Source organism: Rhinolophus ferrumequinum, chromosome 2, assembly GCF_004115265.2.
Source record: "Rhinolophus ferrumequinum isolate MPI-CBG mRhiFer1 chromosome 2, mRhiFer1_v1.p, whole genome shotgun sequence".
Lineage (NCBI taxonomy): Eukaryota > Metazoa > Chordata > Mammalia > Chiroptera > Rhinolophidae > Rhinolophus > Rhinolophus ferrumequinum.
In genome coordinates this window covers 38629633-38649628 of record NC_046285.1, presented here as the reverse complement: position 1 = coordinate 38649628, position 19996 = coordinate 38629633, and the positions used below count along the sequence as shown (strand labels likewise).

The 19996-nt window shown below is 40.8% G+C and overlaps 1 protein-coding gene across 1 annotated transcript in view; it reads right to left on the bottom strand.

Annotated features, from left to right (window-relative positions):
- Positions 1-19996, bottom strand: part of PLCXD2 (phosphatidylinositol specific phospholipase C X domain containing 2) — a 48214-nt gene that overhangs the window by 14845 nt on the left and 13373 nt on the right. The window contains exon 2 of the mRNA XM_033133544.1: positions 2659-3119. Coding sequence (XP_032989435.1) covers positions 2659-3119 — 461 coding nt within the window. The remainder of the gene's footprint in view (positions 1-2658; positions 3120-19996) is intronic.

Sequence of the window (19996 nt, the reverse complement as noted above, 5' to 3'; positions counted from 1 at the left end):
ACACCATTCATTATTCTTGAAGATACCTGTTATTCCTGCAGATTTCTAAACAATTTAGTACGCAATCGGGCAACCCATCCACAATACTATCTGTGTACAAAATTATAAAACTGTACAACACATATCTGTTTATAAACGTTGCTATACTCAAATTTAACCTTACCTGAATACCAGGACTCCAAAGCCCTACTACATACCTCCTTCCCTTTCTCCCATTCTGCTAACCCTCTAGACCAGGGGTGTCCAAACTGCGGCCCGCGGGCCAACTGCAGCCCGCAATCCACTTTTTATTGTCCCACAGCAAATTCCAAAAATATATTTAGTTTACTTAAATAAACCAGGTGAGGCAATACGTACTTCACCTTGCGTGAGTGGCCCGGCTGTTTGTGTATTTTACCGAATATGGCCCTTGGTGAAACACGTTGAAAAAAGTTTGGACACCCCTGCTCTAGACCCTCTGATAATAGGGGCTCAGGAATGAAGAGACATTGCTTTTATTAACATAATCTATGAGGCTAGTTGTGAAAACCACCAAGATGTGTGAACAGCCCTGCGAACATCACAAGCTGTGGGAATTCTGGAGAGCCAAATGGCCTGGGATGGAATCCTGGCTCTTGTCACCCCCTAACCTAGTCTCCTGGGCAACTTGCCTAATCACTGTATGCCTCAGTTTTCTCCTCTGTAAAAGAAGGAAAAAAACAGAATACCTAACTCACGGTGTAGTTGAGAGGATTAAGTAAATTAATCCACGTACTTAGCACATTGTAAAGACTCAATAAATGTTAGCTATTATTGTTGTTGTTATTACTATTTAACATTGTGAGAGAGACTCCACTGGGGAAAGAAAAAAAAAATCTCCAAATGAGACCTGTGAGTTTGAATGGATATAAATTCAGGTTTAGAGGGAGAGGTGTGATAAATGTTTGGCAAAATATCATTTACAAATTTTTAGTGAGGAAAAATAACTTAGGCAAATTTTAAGATACTGAGAGAGTTCACTCATTAGCCTCTGTGGAGTCAAAGACCTTAACCTGCTGTTTGCAGATACTCAGGCCAAACCTGGGAGTCATCCTGGAATCCTCACTTTCTTTCCCACCCTGACTCCCAACCATTAGGAAACCCTGTTGGCTCCCTTCTGCTAGCTTCAAAATCTGGCCACTTCCCACCCACAGTCTCCTCTCTTGTTTCCCTCATTTCCCCACTCTCCCTACTCCAGGTCTCTTCCTAGCAGCCAGAGGGATACCATTCAAAAGCTAGGTCAGGTCCCAGCACCCTGTGCTCAGAGCCCTCCTGGCTCAGTGTAAAAGCCACGTCCTTACAGCGCTTCAAGGCCCACGGAAGCATCCCTTCTCTCTCCGACCTCTTCCACGGCTCTGCTCTCCAGCCCCAACGCCCCTTGCTTTTCCTTAAAGATTTCAGGCACAGTCCTGCTATGGGCCCTGCACTGGCTTGTTCCTCTGCTGGGAAAGCTCTTTCACCAATATCCATGTGATTAACTCTCTCAAATGTCATCTTTCAATGAAGGCTGCCTTGATCCATCTATTTAAAATTATGAGCAAGCGCCCACCCCACAGAATCCTTGGCTCCCCATTACCATGCTTGACTTTCTTTTTCCAAGGCTGTTACCACTTTCTGGCATTATGTATTATGTATTTGGTATGGTTATTTCCGATGCTGTATCTCCTTCCACCCGAATGAAAGCCCTAGGGCAAGGGTCTTTGTTTTACAAATGAACTTATGCCAAGTACTTAGGATGGTGCTTAGCACATTCTTGGTGTTCAATGCATATTTCCAAGTGAATAGTCTTTGATTTTTAATCAAAATCTCTAAGTTCAAAAACAACTGCCTCTCTAAGATGCTTTGGTTAATGTACTTACCAATAAGTGATCAAACATGAAAGAAAGGTAATTGTTTTTTTTTTCTGTTTTTGAATCTAAGTCAGAGGCTGACCTTTCGTGGAGCTCTCCTCTCCCACAATCTACCATCCTTTGGCATTCAGAGCAGAGTATATCTGAGGCTCAAATTCCTTTCCTTGAGTACGTCCCTCATGGATCTAAGTTTAGGGGCTCTTCTTAGCATAAGCAACCTGGGGAATAATCTCCCGGCCTGCACCCCTCCCATGGGCTCTTCCTTCCTTAACTCTCTTCTGCTATGACCCAAATTCTGTGAAGATGGTCTTTTAAAATGTTAACACACCCAAGAAGATCATTTCAGATGCCTTTATCAGCTAAAGCTTTCACCTACCAATATTTCGGCAGGAATTCTCTGACATTGAGTTGAAGGCAGGATGGAATGGACTATACCTGAGGGGAGCTAAGAGGGTGAAGACGAGGAGGCCTCTATGGGAGAAAGAAAAATGGTATACCAACTTGTCCAGTTTTACAACTGCCTTGGGCTGGTTCTGGCCAGGACATTCAAAGTCGATTTAGATGTCAAACAGGTTTTCAATATTTGGCAGGGGTTAATCCCAGTTCAAGGGCACCCAGGAGAGTGCTTAAAGCTATCCTAGAACCTGGGAACCTGTGTATGCTTAATATTCCAAACAATCTATGCCTTCTAGCCTAGGAGCCCTGGAGTGAGCTGTCTTGTAGCTGGAGATATAGAAAAGGCAGAAAGAGTCCCTTTCTTGTCCTTGGAAGCTCATCCTGTTTCTCCTACCTGGCACTTCTTCTCCCACAGGATCTGTAGCGTCAGACTCTCCACACTGCAGGCTGAGCATAGCTTGTTTGCAAAGGCCTCCTGGATCTGGAGAACCAGGCGTTTGTGATGGGCCTCATCCATGGCGTAGAAGTGGTTGAAATCCAGGAAGACAATCTCTTGGGGATGCTGTGTGAGAAAAGAGTCCATCTCCATCAATCCATCCCAGACCTTGATGCCAAAAAGCCCATGAATGAAGTAGATTTCCTGATCAGCATCCCCTGGCTTGGAGGACACACGCAAGTCAAAGTAGCGGATCCCAGCTTCGAGCTGTTCTCGGAATGTCAGGTTCTGAGTCACAGACCATTTCTTCATCAGCTTCTTCACCAAGGAGATTCTGGCGAGGCGTTTGATAGCAGGAGTTTGGTCAGGCCCCACTGGGGACTTTTCATCTACCCAGTAGCTGAATGAATCATGGGATCCTGTACAAAGCAATAAGGTGAAGAAAGTGGTTGAGACTGGGGCTGGAAAAAATAAGCCCGTTGATAAGAAAACTAACAAAAATTAAGAACCAAATAAACACACAAAAAATGTAAATGAGTTCTGCACTTGTAAAAATGTTCAAGCTTGCTGGGAATAAAATAAGCACAAATAAAAGTAATGTAGTCTTACTAGCAGCTTGTTCAGCCTGGAGTAAAATTATAATTCTCATATATTCCCAGTGTAAGGTAAACTAATAAATACCCTTTGGAAAGCTATTTAGAAATATGTTTGGAAAGAGGAGCTTTAAAATAGTCAATATCATTTCATCTATAATTTCATTTCAGGAAAGCTATTCTGAGGAAATAAACTAACTTTGGAATAACAAAGATGCTTGCTGAAGAATATTTATAATAAAGACAAACTAGAGGTTGCTTGAGTGTCTCTCACAGAAGAATGCTTAACGGTGGCATGTCCACTTTATTCAAAGGGCACGGCAACACTGCCATTTCAATAATGCTGGGATAGGCATCTAAATTCTAGAAAAGGCAGAATTTAAAAACAAAACAAAAGCTGACTTCTTTTTATGTTTTTGTAAACACCATTTTACTATTGTGAAAATGTAACTCATTACTTGATGGATCAGAAAAACATTTTGAAGAGCTCAACGCAGGTCAGTTATATGGTCACTTTTTCAACTCATCTCTTAATGCATCGAATCTGCTATTAAATGATCAAATGCATATTCTGTTCCTCTGCATGAACGGGAGGGTAGGCATCCTCCTAGACACTGAGATGATCTATTGTTAGAAAGTATAGGTGACCATGACAGGCACATAAAACAGTGAAAAAGTATTTCTAAGGTGAAAATTCTCTTTAACAAATACCTTTTATTTTGCCATTGGTTTCTATTTAGCGTCAGTCATTATCTGGTTAGCTCAGTGACTGGCTCGGACACTGCGGACTCCACACAGGTGGCTGTACCTCACAAGCAACATCAAGAAGGAAAACACCCTCGTTCTGACACCACTAACCTTGTTCTTCACCACTACCACCCATATTAGAATTAAACTTCTTAATTTCTACTAAGTGATCGTCACCCGTTTATCTGTTTTAGTAAATTTTAGAGGAGGCATTTCATACATAATACGAAACTTAACAAAACTCTACCGTTCTACTGTTTTGTTATTTCCATTTTCTTGAAAATAGATCGTTCTGAGATGGCTTTACTATCCTATCTTTTCAGAAATAAAGGGAAAAAGGGTAAAAAAAGATGATAAGCAATGCCTTATTTTTATGTCGTTTCTAGAACATGGAGAATATTCAGCAACTATTAAGAAAAAATAGATTTACTAATCATTACGTAAAGTCAATTTTGTAAGTGAGAGAATTGCTAGCACATTTCAGGTAAAAAAAAATGCTGCTACTAAATAGAAATGTGGGGCAAGTACCCCTGGATTTTCCATATTGGTTGTCTGCGACTGAAATTCTTGCCTAACGCTCTGGATACTTGCCTAACGCTCTGCTTCCCTGTCTGTACGGAAACAGGAACTCCTTACACCTCCTCACTGAGAGCTTTATTATAAATACATTATATATAGATGGTGGAAAGTCAGTTCTCTCTGCTCTTTAGATTATATTAGCAGCCCGGCTGTTCAGGGTTGAGTGTGCAATACGGTGGGAGGCAAACATTAAACTTCCTTCTTCCCTGGGTATCAGGGAACAGCCATTATCCCATCATGGAGGGGAGACAAGTCCCCTCTGGAATTCTCTTGTTGCTGCTGAGCCCAGTTTTGTCTCCAGAGGGAGACGCATTAACAACCTCCATCGCTTTTCTCTGTGTCTGAGGGCTGTGCAGCAATGTGGCAGCGATGGAGCCCCAGGGACCATTTCTGAATGGTCACACAGGGACACACATGGTACCCAGCCCTTCCCACAGAAGAGGGAGGGTGTGCCCATTCCCTAGGAACAGTCTCTCTTTATCTCTTTGCTCCCTTTTCCATTTCCCCCTTTCCTTTCTGACATCCTGTATCCAGTACCGCCCCCTCCCTCCCCTTGACAGGAAAGAAATGGACAATGGAGCAGATTGTTCGATGAATGTTTCATAGCAGTTGTCCTACTTAGGCCCGCAGCACTCAAAACCAGCCATCACTCTTTCACCACTATCAATATTTCCACTGTCAATATTTTTGCCTTTCTCTTTATTCCCCCCTTCCCCCAGGAAGCTTTTGCCTCATGTAGAGGGAGTGAAATAACATTGGTACTTTACTGTCTTTATTTCTGTTTTGAAAAACGGGATAAAAATGCCCTCCCCTTTCCTGCACATAGAGTATTTACAAGTTATGCAACCTGTAAATAATACTTATAAAAAGAAAATCCTACTATTTCACACCCCAAATTCATTATCAAAGTTTTCTCTTCTCTACTTCTGATGGAAGTTATTTTGCTCTTTAAAGAACGTCTGCAGTGAGGGCCCCTTCCCCCCTGCCATTCCGCCATGGGATGTATGGATTAAACTCATGCATTCCCCCAGAAGAGGAAAACAACTTGGCTCCATTGGTCCTTCCTTTATTCTCTTAGGAGAAAGGCTACATGGGGGTTGTTAGGCATAGCAGCCCCATGATTTCTCATTTGTTTTATGATAAGGTTAGAAATCAGTTTTGGACCACTTCCTGCTGTGATTTCTGCCACGGAAAGTGTTTTCGTTGCCACTGCCTGGCAGTACCTATGCATCTTTACTCATCCCTCTCTATGGCTCCTTTATCTCTGTGTAAAACAGATTTAAGTGGTACCCTTTCTCTTAAGAACAAAACAAAGCACTTTCCTCTACATGTCTTACCTTTCAAGTAACTAACTGTTTTCTCTTTCTTCCTCGCTGTCAAATTCTTAAAAGCATAGGCTGCTCCTGCTGCCTCATCTCCTGTATCTCTAATACTCCCTCCTTCCCATCTGAGGCCACCCCCTATCCTTCTGTTGCTACTCTTGATCCTTCTAACCTTCAAACCAACAACTCCAAATGGCTTTCCTCTTCCTGGCTTCTCTGAGGGTTTGCTAAGTCACCTCTTCCTGGAAGCTCCCATTCTTCTGTGTTCTGTCATGCACACTCTGAGATGTTCCTATCCTTCTGTCTCCTTTGCGGGCTCCTCTTCTTCATTCACCCAAAGTTAGATGTTTTCTAAGGGTCTCCATTCCCTGTCTTTTCCCACCGTCAGAGTTTCATCGACTCCCCATGTTGACCCCAGCATCATTATGCAGACACCACCGAAAGCTTCTTCTCTAGCCCAGACTCAATTCCAAATTTGTTTTCAACTTCCTGCTGTGGTCGTCCACCTGATGGCCTCCTCACACCACAAACCACCCATCTGAAAGTCCAGCTATTCATGATGACCCTCTTGTCTCCACAAAGTGCCTTTCCTGGATTTCCACTGATAGTTCACTCAGTCACTTGGATTGAAACCTTGGATTCAATCTAAATTCTTCCCTCTCCCTCACCCTCTGCATCCAACCAGTTACCAAAACTTTGCATTTGACTTTTGCAACATATATCAAAGTCGTCTCTTCCTTTAACTTTCAACTGCCACACCCCTCATTCATACATTCATTACCTGTCATACAATCAGGGCCAAAAGAACCCTGACTTTTGTCCTTTCATGACAGCCTCTCTCCAATTTCTTCATATCTAAGTTAATCATTTCAAGATCTGATTATGTCATTTTCTTCCTCCCTCCCAAACCAGGTTCAGACTCTGAACACTGGTGTTCAGGACTCTTCCATATGGCTCCAGTGCATTATTTCAGACTCATTTCTCACAAGGCTCCTGTTGCTGTGCAATATACATTGATAGGCAGGCCTCTCCCTGGACTCTGTTCACTTTCTTTTGTTGATACCTTCCATAAGATATTCTCTAACCCCAACTTTGTCCATATCTTCTCCCCAGCATATATAAACTCTATCAGACAAGTTGCTTAACCCATTTTTCAGTTTTATCATCTGTAAAATGGGCACAATAATGTTAATGTCATAATAATTGTGAATATTAGAACATATGAAAAGTGTTTGGAACAATGCTGACACACAGTAAGTGCTGAACTGTCGTTATTGTTATTATTAGTCATCTCTGTTAGTTAGAAACTAGAGGGAAGAAGGGTGATTAGCTGAATCTCCTTATCTTAAGGAAACACTTAGGGTCTGGAAGATTTTCTTTTCTGAATCTGAAATACTCTTTCTCTCCATCTTATTGGTTGACATGACATGAAGATGACAGCTTAGCCTCTTCTTTGTTGACAGTAGCCACTCACTCTCTTGATCATGGCCTAAGCTTTGTCATCACCCACTTCTAAAATCTTAAATTCGACATTCTATTTTCTGATTACAACTTACTTTTCTTCTGCTTTATCGTGACTTCTATTTCCCTCTGATCTGACAGACTAGAGTTGGCTGTACTTTATCCTTCAGCTAGAACCAAGGTTGTTACTTGCCACTTAACCTACAGAATTATTAATCATGACTATATGAAAGCTGTTAGGATCACTGTAGAGACCCGTTGTCTGTCTACACATGTAGACATGTGTGCAGTCCCAAAATGCACATGGAAAATATTCAACATATTTTCTAACAGACTTTTTCAATAACAATAAATGTCTTTACCTCTTCTTCAATATTTCTCATTTATAGAGTGGGCTCAATAAGGTTTTATGAAATAATAGGCACCAAATATTAGATGATTGCTTTCAGTCTTCTCTGGGTAGGGAATTTTGTTGTCATCTTAAGAATATTTCCTATAGAGCAGGAAATATGGCATACAACCTCCTCCTTAATGTTCTACACACCATGGATTGATATCATCCCTCATTTTAGCCCTGCAAAGGTGAGGTTTTTTTCCTTCAATTTTTGGAAACTTATTCTTTTGTAATCCTTTCATTTTCACAATTACTCCTGTCTCTTCCTATTTCCTTAAACAATTAACAGGCATTAAAAAATGTTTCCTTTTTTCCTCTTTTTAAGTATACAAAACTCTGGATAATGTATGTGCAGGCTCTTTGTAGTCTAAAGCAGTAATTCTCAACCTTGGACACATATCAGAATCCTTTGGGGGAGCTTCTAAAAACCACCAGTGCCGAAGACCCCACTCCAGACCTGCTGAGTCAGAATCTCTCTAGGATGGGAGTTGAGAATGGAAAACTTGAAAAGCTCCCAAGTGATTTGGGCATCCAGGCTTGCCACCTGCTGCCACAAATGTAAGAGTATCCTTTCCCAAACGTTCTCTGACTTCTGGGGATCACCTTTTCTGGTTGGTCTTCTAGAACTTTCAAATCTTCAAATAACAATCTGGTGGACTGCCTTTCCCATATCCTGGTAGAAGATTTCTTCACCATTCCTTTGGTTCCAGGAATGTCTCCCGCCTTTTGACCAGTTAAATAACCATTGCTTTTATGTACAGAAAAATATATACATTGGGAGACCTTGCTATCCTTATCATACTTTCTAGTAAGTGATCAGGTGAGGTTATTTCAGTTACTTAGGGCCTTTGAGACATGTGCTGGGTTACAGAGTTCAGAATAAAGTGTCTGTGGCAGCAAAATCACGAGGAAAGAGATTTGAATGGGAAAAGGTTAGCAAGGTATTTGTTCAACATTATAGTTATTTTCCCCCTACAGCATTTAAGTGACAAGAAAGTCTAAGAGACCAGCTAGAAGAAACTGAGCTGGCCTTGTGAGGACCAGGAACAACCAGTTTGCTCTTTATCTGGAACAGCAATTGCTACTTGGTTCTTTCTAAAGTTTTCTATTTGAGGGTAAGGAGATCACAAGTGAGCACACAACAGTGATTAGTTAAAGCACTTTCATTACCCATTTCTTGAAAACTGGAGTAGTAGCCACTTTTCTGAACTCATTTAATTAACAAGAATTTAAAGCAAGCTTCTTGGGAACCTGGTCTCTAAGTAAAACAAAAAGAATTCACACCACACACATTTCCTTACATCACAATAGCATTTCAGATGACATGAGACACGAATTAAATGAAAAATATGAGACAGAGAAAGAACCGTCTGTATCACACCTCTGAGTGCCACCTAGGGAGGTTGGCATGGTGACCTCAGGTCAAAGAACCCCTGACCTCACATACCTTTGGGGAACCCTTCTAACTCTGAAGCTCATGAGCCCCCTCCAAGTACTTTCCCTTAAGTCTACCCTTCCACCCTGTGTTTACTCAACCACTCAGCCTTTCAACTATCAGTGCTTCTAGGCTATGTGTTCTCAACAGGGTGACAAAAATTGGTTCTGGGGGGGATGAAAAAAATCTTACTCTTTTTATGTATAAAGCACAGATCTCTATCTCTCTTTCTTTGTCTCTATCCCTGTCTCTGTCTCTACCTCTATCTCTATCTGTCTATACATATAGTTAGAGGTATAGAAATAGATCTACATACACACAAACACACAGTACCTAAACAGCAATACAGTATACCTGTGGCATTAAAATTTCATTGTTGGGGGTGGTGGTGGTGAGCCAGATAAAAATGGCTAAAAACACTCCTTAGTGAGGTGACAAAGAACCAAAGCCTAAGACATATCATTCTAGATTGAGCTCCCCAGTAGCCAAATGGACATCTGACTTGTATGGGCTTGACCTCGGACCTGCACCTTTTTAATTCTGAATTGACATGTCTCTCAATGCCTCCAACAACTATTTCCCACTGGACATCCATCCATAAGGTGACCCATCTCCTGTCCCCAGAACACTAATGGGTTGGAAACCAACTCAATTCCCTCTTTCAGTTATCTTTTAAATATCCCACTAGGCCATCTCCAGGCCCAACAAGCCATTTCTCTGCCGGCTTAGCCCCAAAGGACCCAGACTTGCAGTTTACAAGAAGCCAGTTTAGCAAGAAGAAATTGACAAATGCTGAATCCTGAGACCTAACTTGGTGAATTACCATAGGTCTGAATAAGCTAAAAGGAGAGTTCCCACAGTGGTTAAGAGCATGGGGTTTGGTGCCAGGCTGCTAAATTCATAATCCTGGCTCTAGTGCTTACTAGCTTTCTGATTAAAACACTGTGCCTCAGTTTCCTCATTGGTAAAATGGGGATAACGACAGCACAACATCAATGGTTTGCAATGAAAGTTAAATGATTAACTCAGGTTAGCACTTAGAAGAGTCTCTGGCCAACAAAATGAGCTCAAACATATTATTATTATTATTATTATTAGTAGTAGTAGTAGTAGTAGTAATAGTAGTAGTATTTCATTATTAAGAAATTTTTATGTCATCTACTTGGATACTATCTGAGAAACAAATAATTCTGGTTTTTAAATAATGTTGTGAAACCTCAAATACCTCTTTCAGGTATTTGTTGTGGAAAAAATAAAGTTTGTAATGAAAGTGACTCATTTTAGGTTATATCCAGAATCAACATCAAAAGGAGTAAATTCAGACCATAGTATTATACAGTTTAAGTATAAATTGGCACTAAAAGTAAAGTTATAGATTATCTCTAGTCTGCTCCTGTATCAACAAATAAATACAATGACTACACAATTTGAAAGTATAGGAGAGGAAGTTCCAAGGAGATTCTTAACATTTTTATTTTTTATTTTTAACATCATAAAATTAGACATCTTCAAGTGATTTCTAAGAAAATCAAATGCAGCAAAACAAATCCAATCCATTGCTAAAAGCAAGTTTGATAGCAGATTTTTGGAGAGTGAAAAACCTATAATCCATTATTTAAGAAGGAAAAGATAGTAATGCTTTCTCAATCTATCAAAAACAAACAAACAAACAAACAAACAAAAAAACCCCAAAAAACTCTATCGGCTTTCTAAAACATTTAAACACATAACCACTCACAAAGAAACTTTCCATAATATAAAATATTTTAAACATGAAAAACCAGAACAACAATACTTTCAGAAGTTTTTCTGTGTTTTCTCACATATTAAACATATGAACACACAGTTCTTAGGCCAAGTTTATGTTAGCTCACCTCTCTCAACATGCTTTATTACTTCCTATATTTCTTCACATGTACGAGCTGTTCAGGCTTTTCACATTTTTTAGAAGACATTTCTACTCAATAACGTGGTAAATTGAGAGCACTGATGCACAACACAAACCTATTGGGAGAGCAGTTCAGCTATGGATGCGATACATTCCCCACTTTCTTGCTTGGCTGTACTGGCAACCCACCATGTGAATTTGCTATAATGCAATTTTTGATTCAGGTAGTCAATTCCAGGTAACAAGAATCTTATAAGTTTTGTTTAGACAGCAAAATTTCGAAGTAGGGATATCTGTAGAGGTGTGTGGATCTAGTCTCTCTCTCAGTTAACAAAGCATTTATGCGCATGTCTTATGTGTATACATTGACACTAAAACTGACTCATTTGAAATGAAACCCAGATAAAACTCTTAAGAGGAAAAAAAAACACCCACTTTATTTATTTAGAAAAGCATGTTTAAATGAATTTTAAAACTCCACAATGTGACACAAGTACATCAATAGAGAGCTTCTAATAGATACAATAATCATTCTACAAAAATGCTTTTAAACAATCAATATTTTGAGCTTGTTTTTTGAAGAGCCATCTAAACTCCATGTAAAGTCCAGATTTTTATCAGGTCTTCATCATATTATTTCCATCGAAATTAAAATGGTCTGGTTCACACAGACAACAGTTTAGTGGCTACTAGAGAGTAAGGGGGAGGCGGGGTGAGAGAAGAGAGAAAAGGGGATCAAATATATGGTGATGGAAGGAGGATTACTGGGTGGTGAACACACAATGTGATATATAGATGATGTTCTATATAAATGTACTCGTGAAACCTATGTAATTTTACTAACCAATGTCACCCAATAAATTTAATACAAATAAAAAAAAAGATGGCCTGGTTCATTGCAAGCTTCCTCTTAAAACATATGCATAATGTCCATGCATTTTCTATTAGGAATAATCAGAATTTTCAATTAGGCTTGTCTAGTTTATCTCAGTGTGAACTTTAGGTCATATGATTTGTAATTTACATATTCTTTACCCACGTGTTAGCCTCAACCCTGTCAAAGCCACAGCTTGCAAGAAAACAGGTACAGCCATCTTACCAGTTACCCACTGGAGCTAATGCTTCATAAAATAGCACTGAATGTCAATTTAGTTTTCTAAGTCAAGGTAAAACACACATACCAAAAAATGTCCTGGGCACATTAAGAAGTTCTTAGCTGCAAAGACCCCATTCAAAACCAACAACAAAAAGATATTAAAGGTGCCCAAACACAAAAGACAAAAATCTTGGTTACACTCTATTTTAATAAAGCTAGGTCATTCAGATGATGCTAGCTACCAGCAGGTATCTGGGCAGGAAGAAAGGCTCAACTAGGTCAAAAGCCCGTCACTGCAAACAGCAGAAGGAAGAGCATACTCATACTTTATAAAAAGAGAAAAAAAAAGACATGAGTGTTTAAGCCAAAGAAAGAAAGCAATTATCTCCCATCTCCTAAGGAGAAAAAGAAAAGAGACAGATCCCAGATGGAATTGGGATCAGACATTGAGAGGCCCAGCTGAACAATAGCTCTTACTGATACTGTCACATCTTTGAGAGTTTCAGAGGTGACAGCCTGCTGACTGGTTAAGCCATTTTAAAGGGTTGGATTTTTCTGAGAAAATGAGAGCATTTTATGCTTTGATTTACATAGAGCCCAGAAGACTCTCTCCATAGAATTTCTATTAAGAAATTTTTCAACAATATTTCTTAGAAAATGAGCTACAAAATGAGATTTAGGCCCTCAGGCACATTACCTCCTTAAAAGTACTTGCATTTTAATGGACATGTGATTTTTAAGAAATAAAATAATATTTTAAATATACTAAAACTAAGGCAGTGGAAAACATTCCCATCATTTGATCAAAAAGTGTCGATATTTTTCTAAGCTTTGGAGAGACCACTACTTAATTTCAGAAAAGACTGCAAACATAAGTCTATGCATACGGAGCTCATCAGAAAGGCCGAGTTTCTGGTACAGCCACTTAGGAACTGCTCACTCCCTCAGCACCGGTGTCCACTCTGACTCAGATGGATGGTGGCAAGGAGCATTCAGAGACACCTTTCTGGCCCTTCAGAGAGCAATGGCCCTGCTGGACTCCAGATCCCTGCTGGTTGGCTCTGATTTCCCATGGAGCCTAGGCCATCACCAGCTCATCTCCCTCTCTGGCTTCCTGACTCACAACAGCGCGCTCTGGCAGGATTCTGGGCTCCCAGGGGTGGCCATGGTGAGGGGCACACCAGCAGAGCATTAGCTAAAGGGACCAGTCTACCGGGGATGTTAAAGCATTGCTGGGCTAAACTGCAAATTCGGTGCCAGGTGATGCAGGATTTCACCAGTGACTCCTTACAAAATGGGCAGGATAGGGAAAAAGCAAAACAAAACAGACAAAACTCTCTTTAATATAAATAGTGAACTCTTCATCTTGAATATGAACCACAACAAAAAAAAGTCATTTTTAGTCCACACTACCCTCTAAGCAGAGTGAATCCTGGTAACTGGTATCTTTTGTTTGCTAAGCACAACTGAAATATTCATTTTTGGCATTAATGGTTTTTGACATACTTGAAGCAGTCATAAGTAGCAGGTGGAGGTATGCACGTTTGGACGGAGAAGCTTGGAAAGATCTAAACTACTCTACTGAGGAAAGGGAGACAGGTGGAGAGGCCAGGAAAAGGCTGAGCATCAGAAGGATAAAGAATGGGAATCACGACAGGGGGCTGGGGTGGGGGTGAGGGCTGCTTCAGGGGTGAGGAGAGACCTGGGAGAGGACACAGACTGAAGGGGGATTTTTCAAAGGTGTGGTACAATTTCACTTTTATAATTCTTTCTAAATCAGAAATAAATACTTTTAAAGTGACAGCTTGAAGAGATGCCATAATATTAACCCGTCGGAAGCAAATGCGTGTCTGGGTCCAAGCCTGTTTTCAGGCTCCATCACACCAGGGGCTCACTCTCCTCGGCTGGACTCCTCTCCTTGCCTCGCCTCGCCTCGCCTCGCCTCACTGGTGCAGTGCCTGCACCAGGGTCTCCATGCAGAGGCAGACCTAGCTGGGAGTGGGGTGATGGAAGTTGGGTGCTGCCACATAAAGGAGCAGTAGGTGGATAAGGATAAGAGGATCTTTAAGTAAAAAAGATCCCTTTATGAAAAACCTTTTACTTGGCACGCTGGAATTTAAACTCTACAAGTACTAGCAATAAAAGCATCAATAAGCAAGACGCATAGATTTTCAGGGGGCATTCTAAGGAGAAAAATAACGTCTAAAGGGACAAAAGCATAAAGTAGAAAATGAGATGAACGTGTTAACCAGGAATAATGTGTCTCACAAATAGTACAGAGGTTAACTACTGCAGCCAGAAAATGTACAGTCCACTTAATCTGCACAAATAGGAGACTTCGAATTAAGAGGCAGGGAATATCTTTTCACTGGTTGACTAGAGGTTTATGACCACAAAGTCCAGCTTGAGTGTCACGTTGCCCAGAGCAGCACTGCAATGGTGTCGAAATGCAGCATCCAAGGCTGGTCTGTCACTGCTGCCCATGCGGAGCTGCACGGGACGACCCTGCTGAGGCTCAGAGGCAGCGACTCTGTTCCTCCACAACCACAGACAGGCCCGATGATGAACTTCCCATAAATAATAAATGCCTGGGTTTCATGTGCTGCATTTGCCTTATTTAAAGGTAACAAGTTCCCAGAAAGGGTAAGTGACCGACCCCAGGGGCAAGGCTTGCAAACTGAGCAGCCATTTCTCTGCCCTTGTCATGTAATAATCTACATAAACTTCCCAGTGACGGCAGCATCTAGACGAAGTAGTTAGATAACAGAGCCCAGCCCAATCTCCCCGTCCTTTTCCAGTTATGTAAAAATGAAGAGAGGCACAGCGGAGGTGCTCCTTTCAACCCTCCCGCTCCCCACTTACACAATATTGGACGATTTCCCTCAATTCTCCAGTAAGCTAGTGGAAGGTACAGACAGAATCGCCAGACTCTACACTTCCACTGACATTTAAAGGTCAAGTCTCCTTGCATTGTACATAATGATACCTCCCCGCACATGTCTGAAAAGGACGGCTGTGAGAATTACTGGGGGGAGGAGAGAACCTTTGAAAGTTCACTGGGGCAAAAGGACTTCATTTGCTGCAATTCTGCTGAACACTGAAGTTGAGAGAACTTGTTTCATAAAATAAAGAGTTAAAGAAAATTAAAATCAAAGGATGAATTCATCCAGCTATTGTGTTCCACCTCTGTTCTTTATTGATTTTGTTATGGCTATCCTCTCAATAACTATAGAGTTAAAAAAATACCTGGATTAATGCCATAAATAAGATCCAGTTTTGAAACATTTTCATTCACAGTAGGGGCTTTTTCCTTAACTGCTGGGCCTTTAGCGCCAATTACCTCTGAAAGAGATTCCATTGGTGGGAAAGCCATTTGCTCTAGCTCCATTTAAATTTCTCCATCTGAAGAAAGAATTTATTTTGGAGGAATCACATATTCAGTACATATTTCTTTAAAATTCTTCTTTTCCCTCTGCTCCCAGAGCTCATGGAAACCTCCTCATCCAAAAGCTGAAAGCATCCCAAAGACGTGCTGTTTACCTTCCCAAGGTTTACACCCCAGTTTTACATCAGGAACTCACTGGTGATAACCAGTGGGGGCTCATGTCTGAAAATAACTAACAACTCCATTTACTGAGTGTTTATTACGTACCAAATGCGAGGCTGGGCACTTTACTTACATGATCTCATTTGATCTTTGCCACAATCCTGCAAGACAGTGTGATTACTTGCATTTTACAGATGAGCAAATTGAGGTTCAGACTGGTTTTGCGACTAGTTCAGAGTTACAAAGATTGCAAGTGACTGCCTGGTACAGAAACCCAGGCCTGCCAGACCCTAATCCACACAAAGCTCCTATAAAGAATATTACTGCTTCCATATACTTATTGATTAAAGAAGTCAAATGCATTGTACATTTATTTCCAATACCATGTTGATCACAGTTTGTTTCTAGAGCTAAATGCCTGACCCTCACCCCAATGCCAGAAAATTGACGGAGAGTAAAGTGATTTTAAACTTTGTAAAGACATGAAGAATTTCTATGCAGGGACACACGAGGGCACTCTAACCTTCTTTTAGTCGAGGAAACATTTTCTTTCGCAGTTCACAGCTCAAGAGTCTTGAAGCCCAGTGTGGCTTTTGCTCTGATTACTTGTATGAGCTTATAAATTCATACTGGAGCTCAGTTTCTCCATTTGCAAATTGAGGAAGGTGAGTGAAATGAACCTTTGGATCTCTTCTATCTTAAGAATTGATGATTCCAACTTATGAACAGCTAGTTAAAGGAATTTATGACCCTATTTTAACAAGGATTATTAATCACTACAAAGAAATAAGATGTTTCTTTCATACTTACTATACCTAAGCAGGAACTATGCTTACAGATGTAAGCCATCATGTTTGCCAAATGCAAATCATTCTCCAGCTTGAGGGTATTTATTTATTTTTGGCTCATCTGAGAATTGTGTCAAACTGCTGGAGAAATGTTTCCCCCTCATGCAGATTTAGGTTCTCCCTTTCATAACGACTTTCCAGTTGGCAAGCCTTGGATGTGCACGTTGATTGAATGAATGGGCCGGTAGCTCACTTCTTGTTTAATGTTTCTGTGACAGATCCTTCACTCCAAAGGTTAGTGTTTCAGTGCTTTGTGGGACATTTTTATGAAATTGATTGTGGAGACTTTGGAACAAAGCAAAACAAAACAAAACCAGAAAACACCTTCATAGTCACCTGCTTGGCTGTAATTTTTCACAGAGTAGGGTTATTTTAAGATTCATTTGACAAACTGTAGAACGGCAGAGATCCAGGGGAGATCCTCAGCTAGATCCCTTCAAGGACAAGAAGGGTTTTTCCTCCTTTCTGCAAGTGAGGGACTAAGCCAGGTGCTCCAACAGAGGAAAGGGAAAAAGGAGGAGGGCAAACCCAACAAGTAGCAATCTAAATTACACGAAATGATGGGTTGAAAGGAAATTTGTACATTACACGCAGCAGGGAAGTGAACGAAAACACACCCCATCCTGGAAGACGAGTGTTCTGACAAGCTTACACACCTGCTAGAGGCTTCTGCTGCTCTTTCCCTTTAGAGGCAGAAAGGTTTTTTCTGTCGGAGCCTTGCTGGGTGATTACTACACAGACCACTTACACCACTGGGCTGCTTCTGTTCTGAGTCAATAAAAAGCCTCATAGATGGCTGGTCTTGGAAAAAAAAGTGACTTGTTCAGTCAGAACAGGTTAGCAGGCAGTCCTTCAAACATAGCCATCTTCGTAGGCGCCCAGCATTAGCGTCCTGGCATGGAAGCAAATGCCTCGGATGAAAAGAAAACCACTCTTTAGTACAACCACCAACAAAGGGAATTGAAGTTACAGCCCAACACTGGGTCAATTTTCAATTCTAGAAATATCTTTTATTTAAATGCAATTAAGTGGTTTTGGCTAGACCTAGTTTTTACGATTCTAGCATTGTTATCAGGATTTTTGTTGCAATTTGCTTCATCTGTAAAATGGAGATAATAATACATCATTGAGTTGTAAAGATTAACTGGGTCAAGTACAACAATATCAAAGCACCTAGTAAGTGCTTTATAAGTGTAATATAAATACGCTCTTCTTCTTCTGCCATCATTATCATTATCATTATTATTACCATTACCATTCCTATTCCTATTATTTTAAAGCCTTGGGACACCTTGAGAAGTCTTTGCAAAGCAATTGTAAGAGCCTGTCTCACCCTAGGCACTATTACTTTCTGCATCTAGTTTCTCCTTAAAATAACTAGAAATACCAGGTCTTTATCCTTAAATTCTTTGTCGACATTTCAAGATTCCACGTTTCTCTCTTTTGCTCCCTCTCTTTTTTCCATGAGGTATTTATTCTGAACCAGTATGCAGGCACCGAGTATAGAGATGACAAACACCATTGCGCATAGCAGAAAGACAGGTGAACAGTCCAATGGCGCATAATGTGTCCCACAATGGAGGTATGCACAGAAGTCGTATCTGAGCTCTTTCTTGCGTGATCAATTGCAATCGGCCAAGTGAAGCGTGGGGCATCGGAAGGGAGGGTGCTATGGTAGAGGAGAAAGCATGTTCAAAGACTGGAGTCATGCAAAGAGACAACATACTTGCTTTCAGGGTTCTCTTTGGGCCCTAAATTGTCACTGGCTCCTTAGAGCCTACCAGACAAAGCATGGAGTGTTCAGCACCACATTGGAAAACTCTCTCAACCTGGCTGAAGTCTGTCTTTCCAGGCCTTTTCCGTTTCTTTCTCCTGTTACTTCTAGAGTGAGCCATAGCAGCCCTGTTCTGTTCCCTGAAGGTGCCCTTGCTTTCCCATCTCTAATTTATTCATTTGGTTCTCTTTGTCTGAAATGCCCTTCCTCCCCAAATGGAAACCCTACCCATGCCTCGCAATCCTGCTCTCAGCTGCCGTCCCGAGGCAGCTGGTCTTTAACCCTATCTGGAAGGAACCTCTCCCTTTTCCAGGACCCTAGCACAGTTTGCTTGCTTCTTTTCTGTGACGTTCACCACATTCTACTCTTACTGGCTTTATTTGAACCTCAGTATCTCTCCTACGAGATGACAAACTATACCTTATTAATTTTTAAAGATTTCCTACAGTATCTAGTGTGATGCTAGGTACATAGGAGGCAATCAAAAAGAATGGTTAATAATAATAGCTATATATCCAAAATTTATGCTTGTTCTGTGCTAGGCAACATTCTCAGCATGTTAAATGTATTATCTCATTTTATCCTTAAACAACTGTATTATGTAGTGAAGAATTTAACCTTGTCTCCCAAAAGGTCAGGTCTTTGTCCTTAGCCCCTGAAGGGAGGTAGTTTCTTAAGCCCTTGGAATATCCTGCCTGATAAGAGAATCTTTGTTTACCTGGGGGACTTTGGGGCCACATCAAAAAGTCTTAGGATGCGATTTATGGTGTTTGCGTTGAGATCGATTTATGGTATTTGCTTTGAGTCACGTGGGTATAGGCTTGACCTACAGAGGGGCTGGATACTGAGGGCAGCCATGTGGAGCCTCTGTAAAGACTCTGGACACTAAGGCTCGGTGAGGTCCCCTGGTGAGGGTACTTTGTGCGTATTGTTACACATCAATACCAGGAAAGTAGCTCTGTCCACGACTCCAGAAGAGAGGACAACTGGAAGCTCTATGTTTAGAACTTTGCTGGACACTGCCCTATATACCTCTTCACTTGACTGCTTTAGCTCTCATAAACAGTAACTGAGAGTATAACAGTTTTCAGTCAGTTCTGTCAGTCCTTCTAGCAAATTATCAAAGCTAAAGGTGATCCTGAGGACCCCCAAACTGGCAACTGGAGTCAGAGTGAGGGTGGTCTTGTCGGCTGTGATTCCTCTAACCTTGTACTTGTGAAGTAGGTACTATAATTACCTCCATTTTGCAGATGGCAAAACAAAGAAACAGGAGAGGTTCAATATTTTATTCAAGGTCACGTAACTAGTAACTAGGATTTGATCTTAGGTATGTTAACACAGAGCTCACACGTTGGAACTACTTCTCTATACTGTCTCCCATGTGAATAAAAATTAAAGATAGATGTAAGATAAAAAATATTAAGAACAGACATAGAAATGAGCATGTGTCCTTAAATGCTAAAGATGTTTAAGGCAGCTTTTGTAGAAAAACATCTTGTATTATAATTCAGACATTTAATCTCTACGAATATTGCAATAAATTTGGTATGAAAAGATTGCAATTTTGCGTGTTAAAATATTTCTGTGTTGGCCTGCCCGGTGGCTCAGGCGG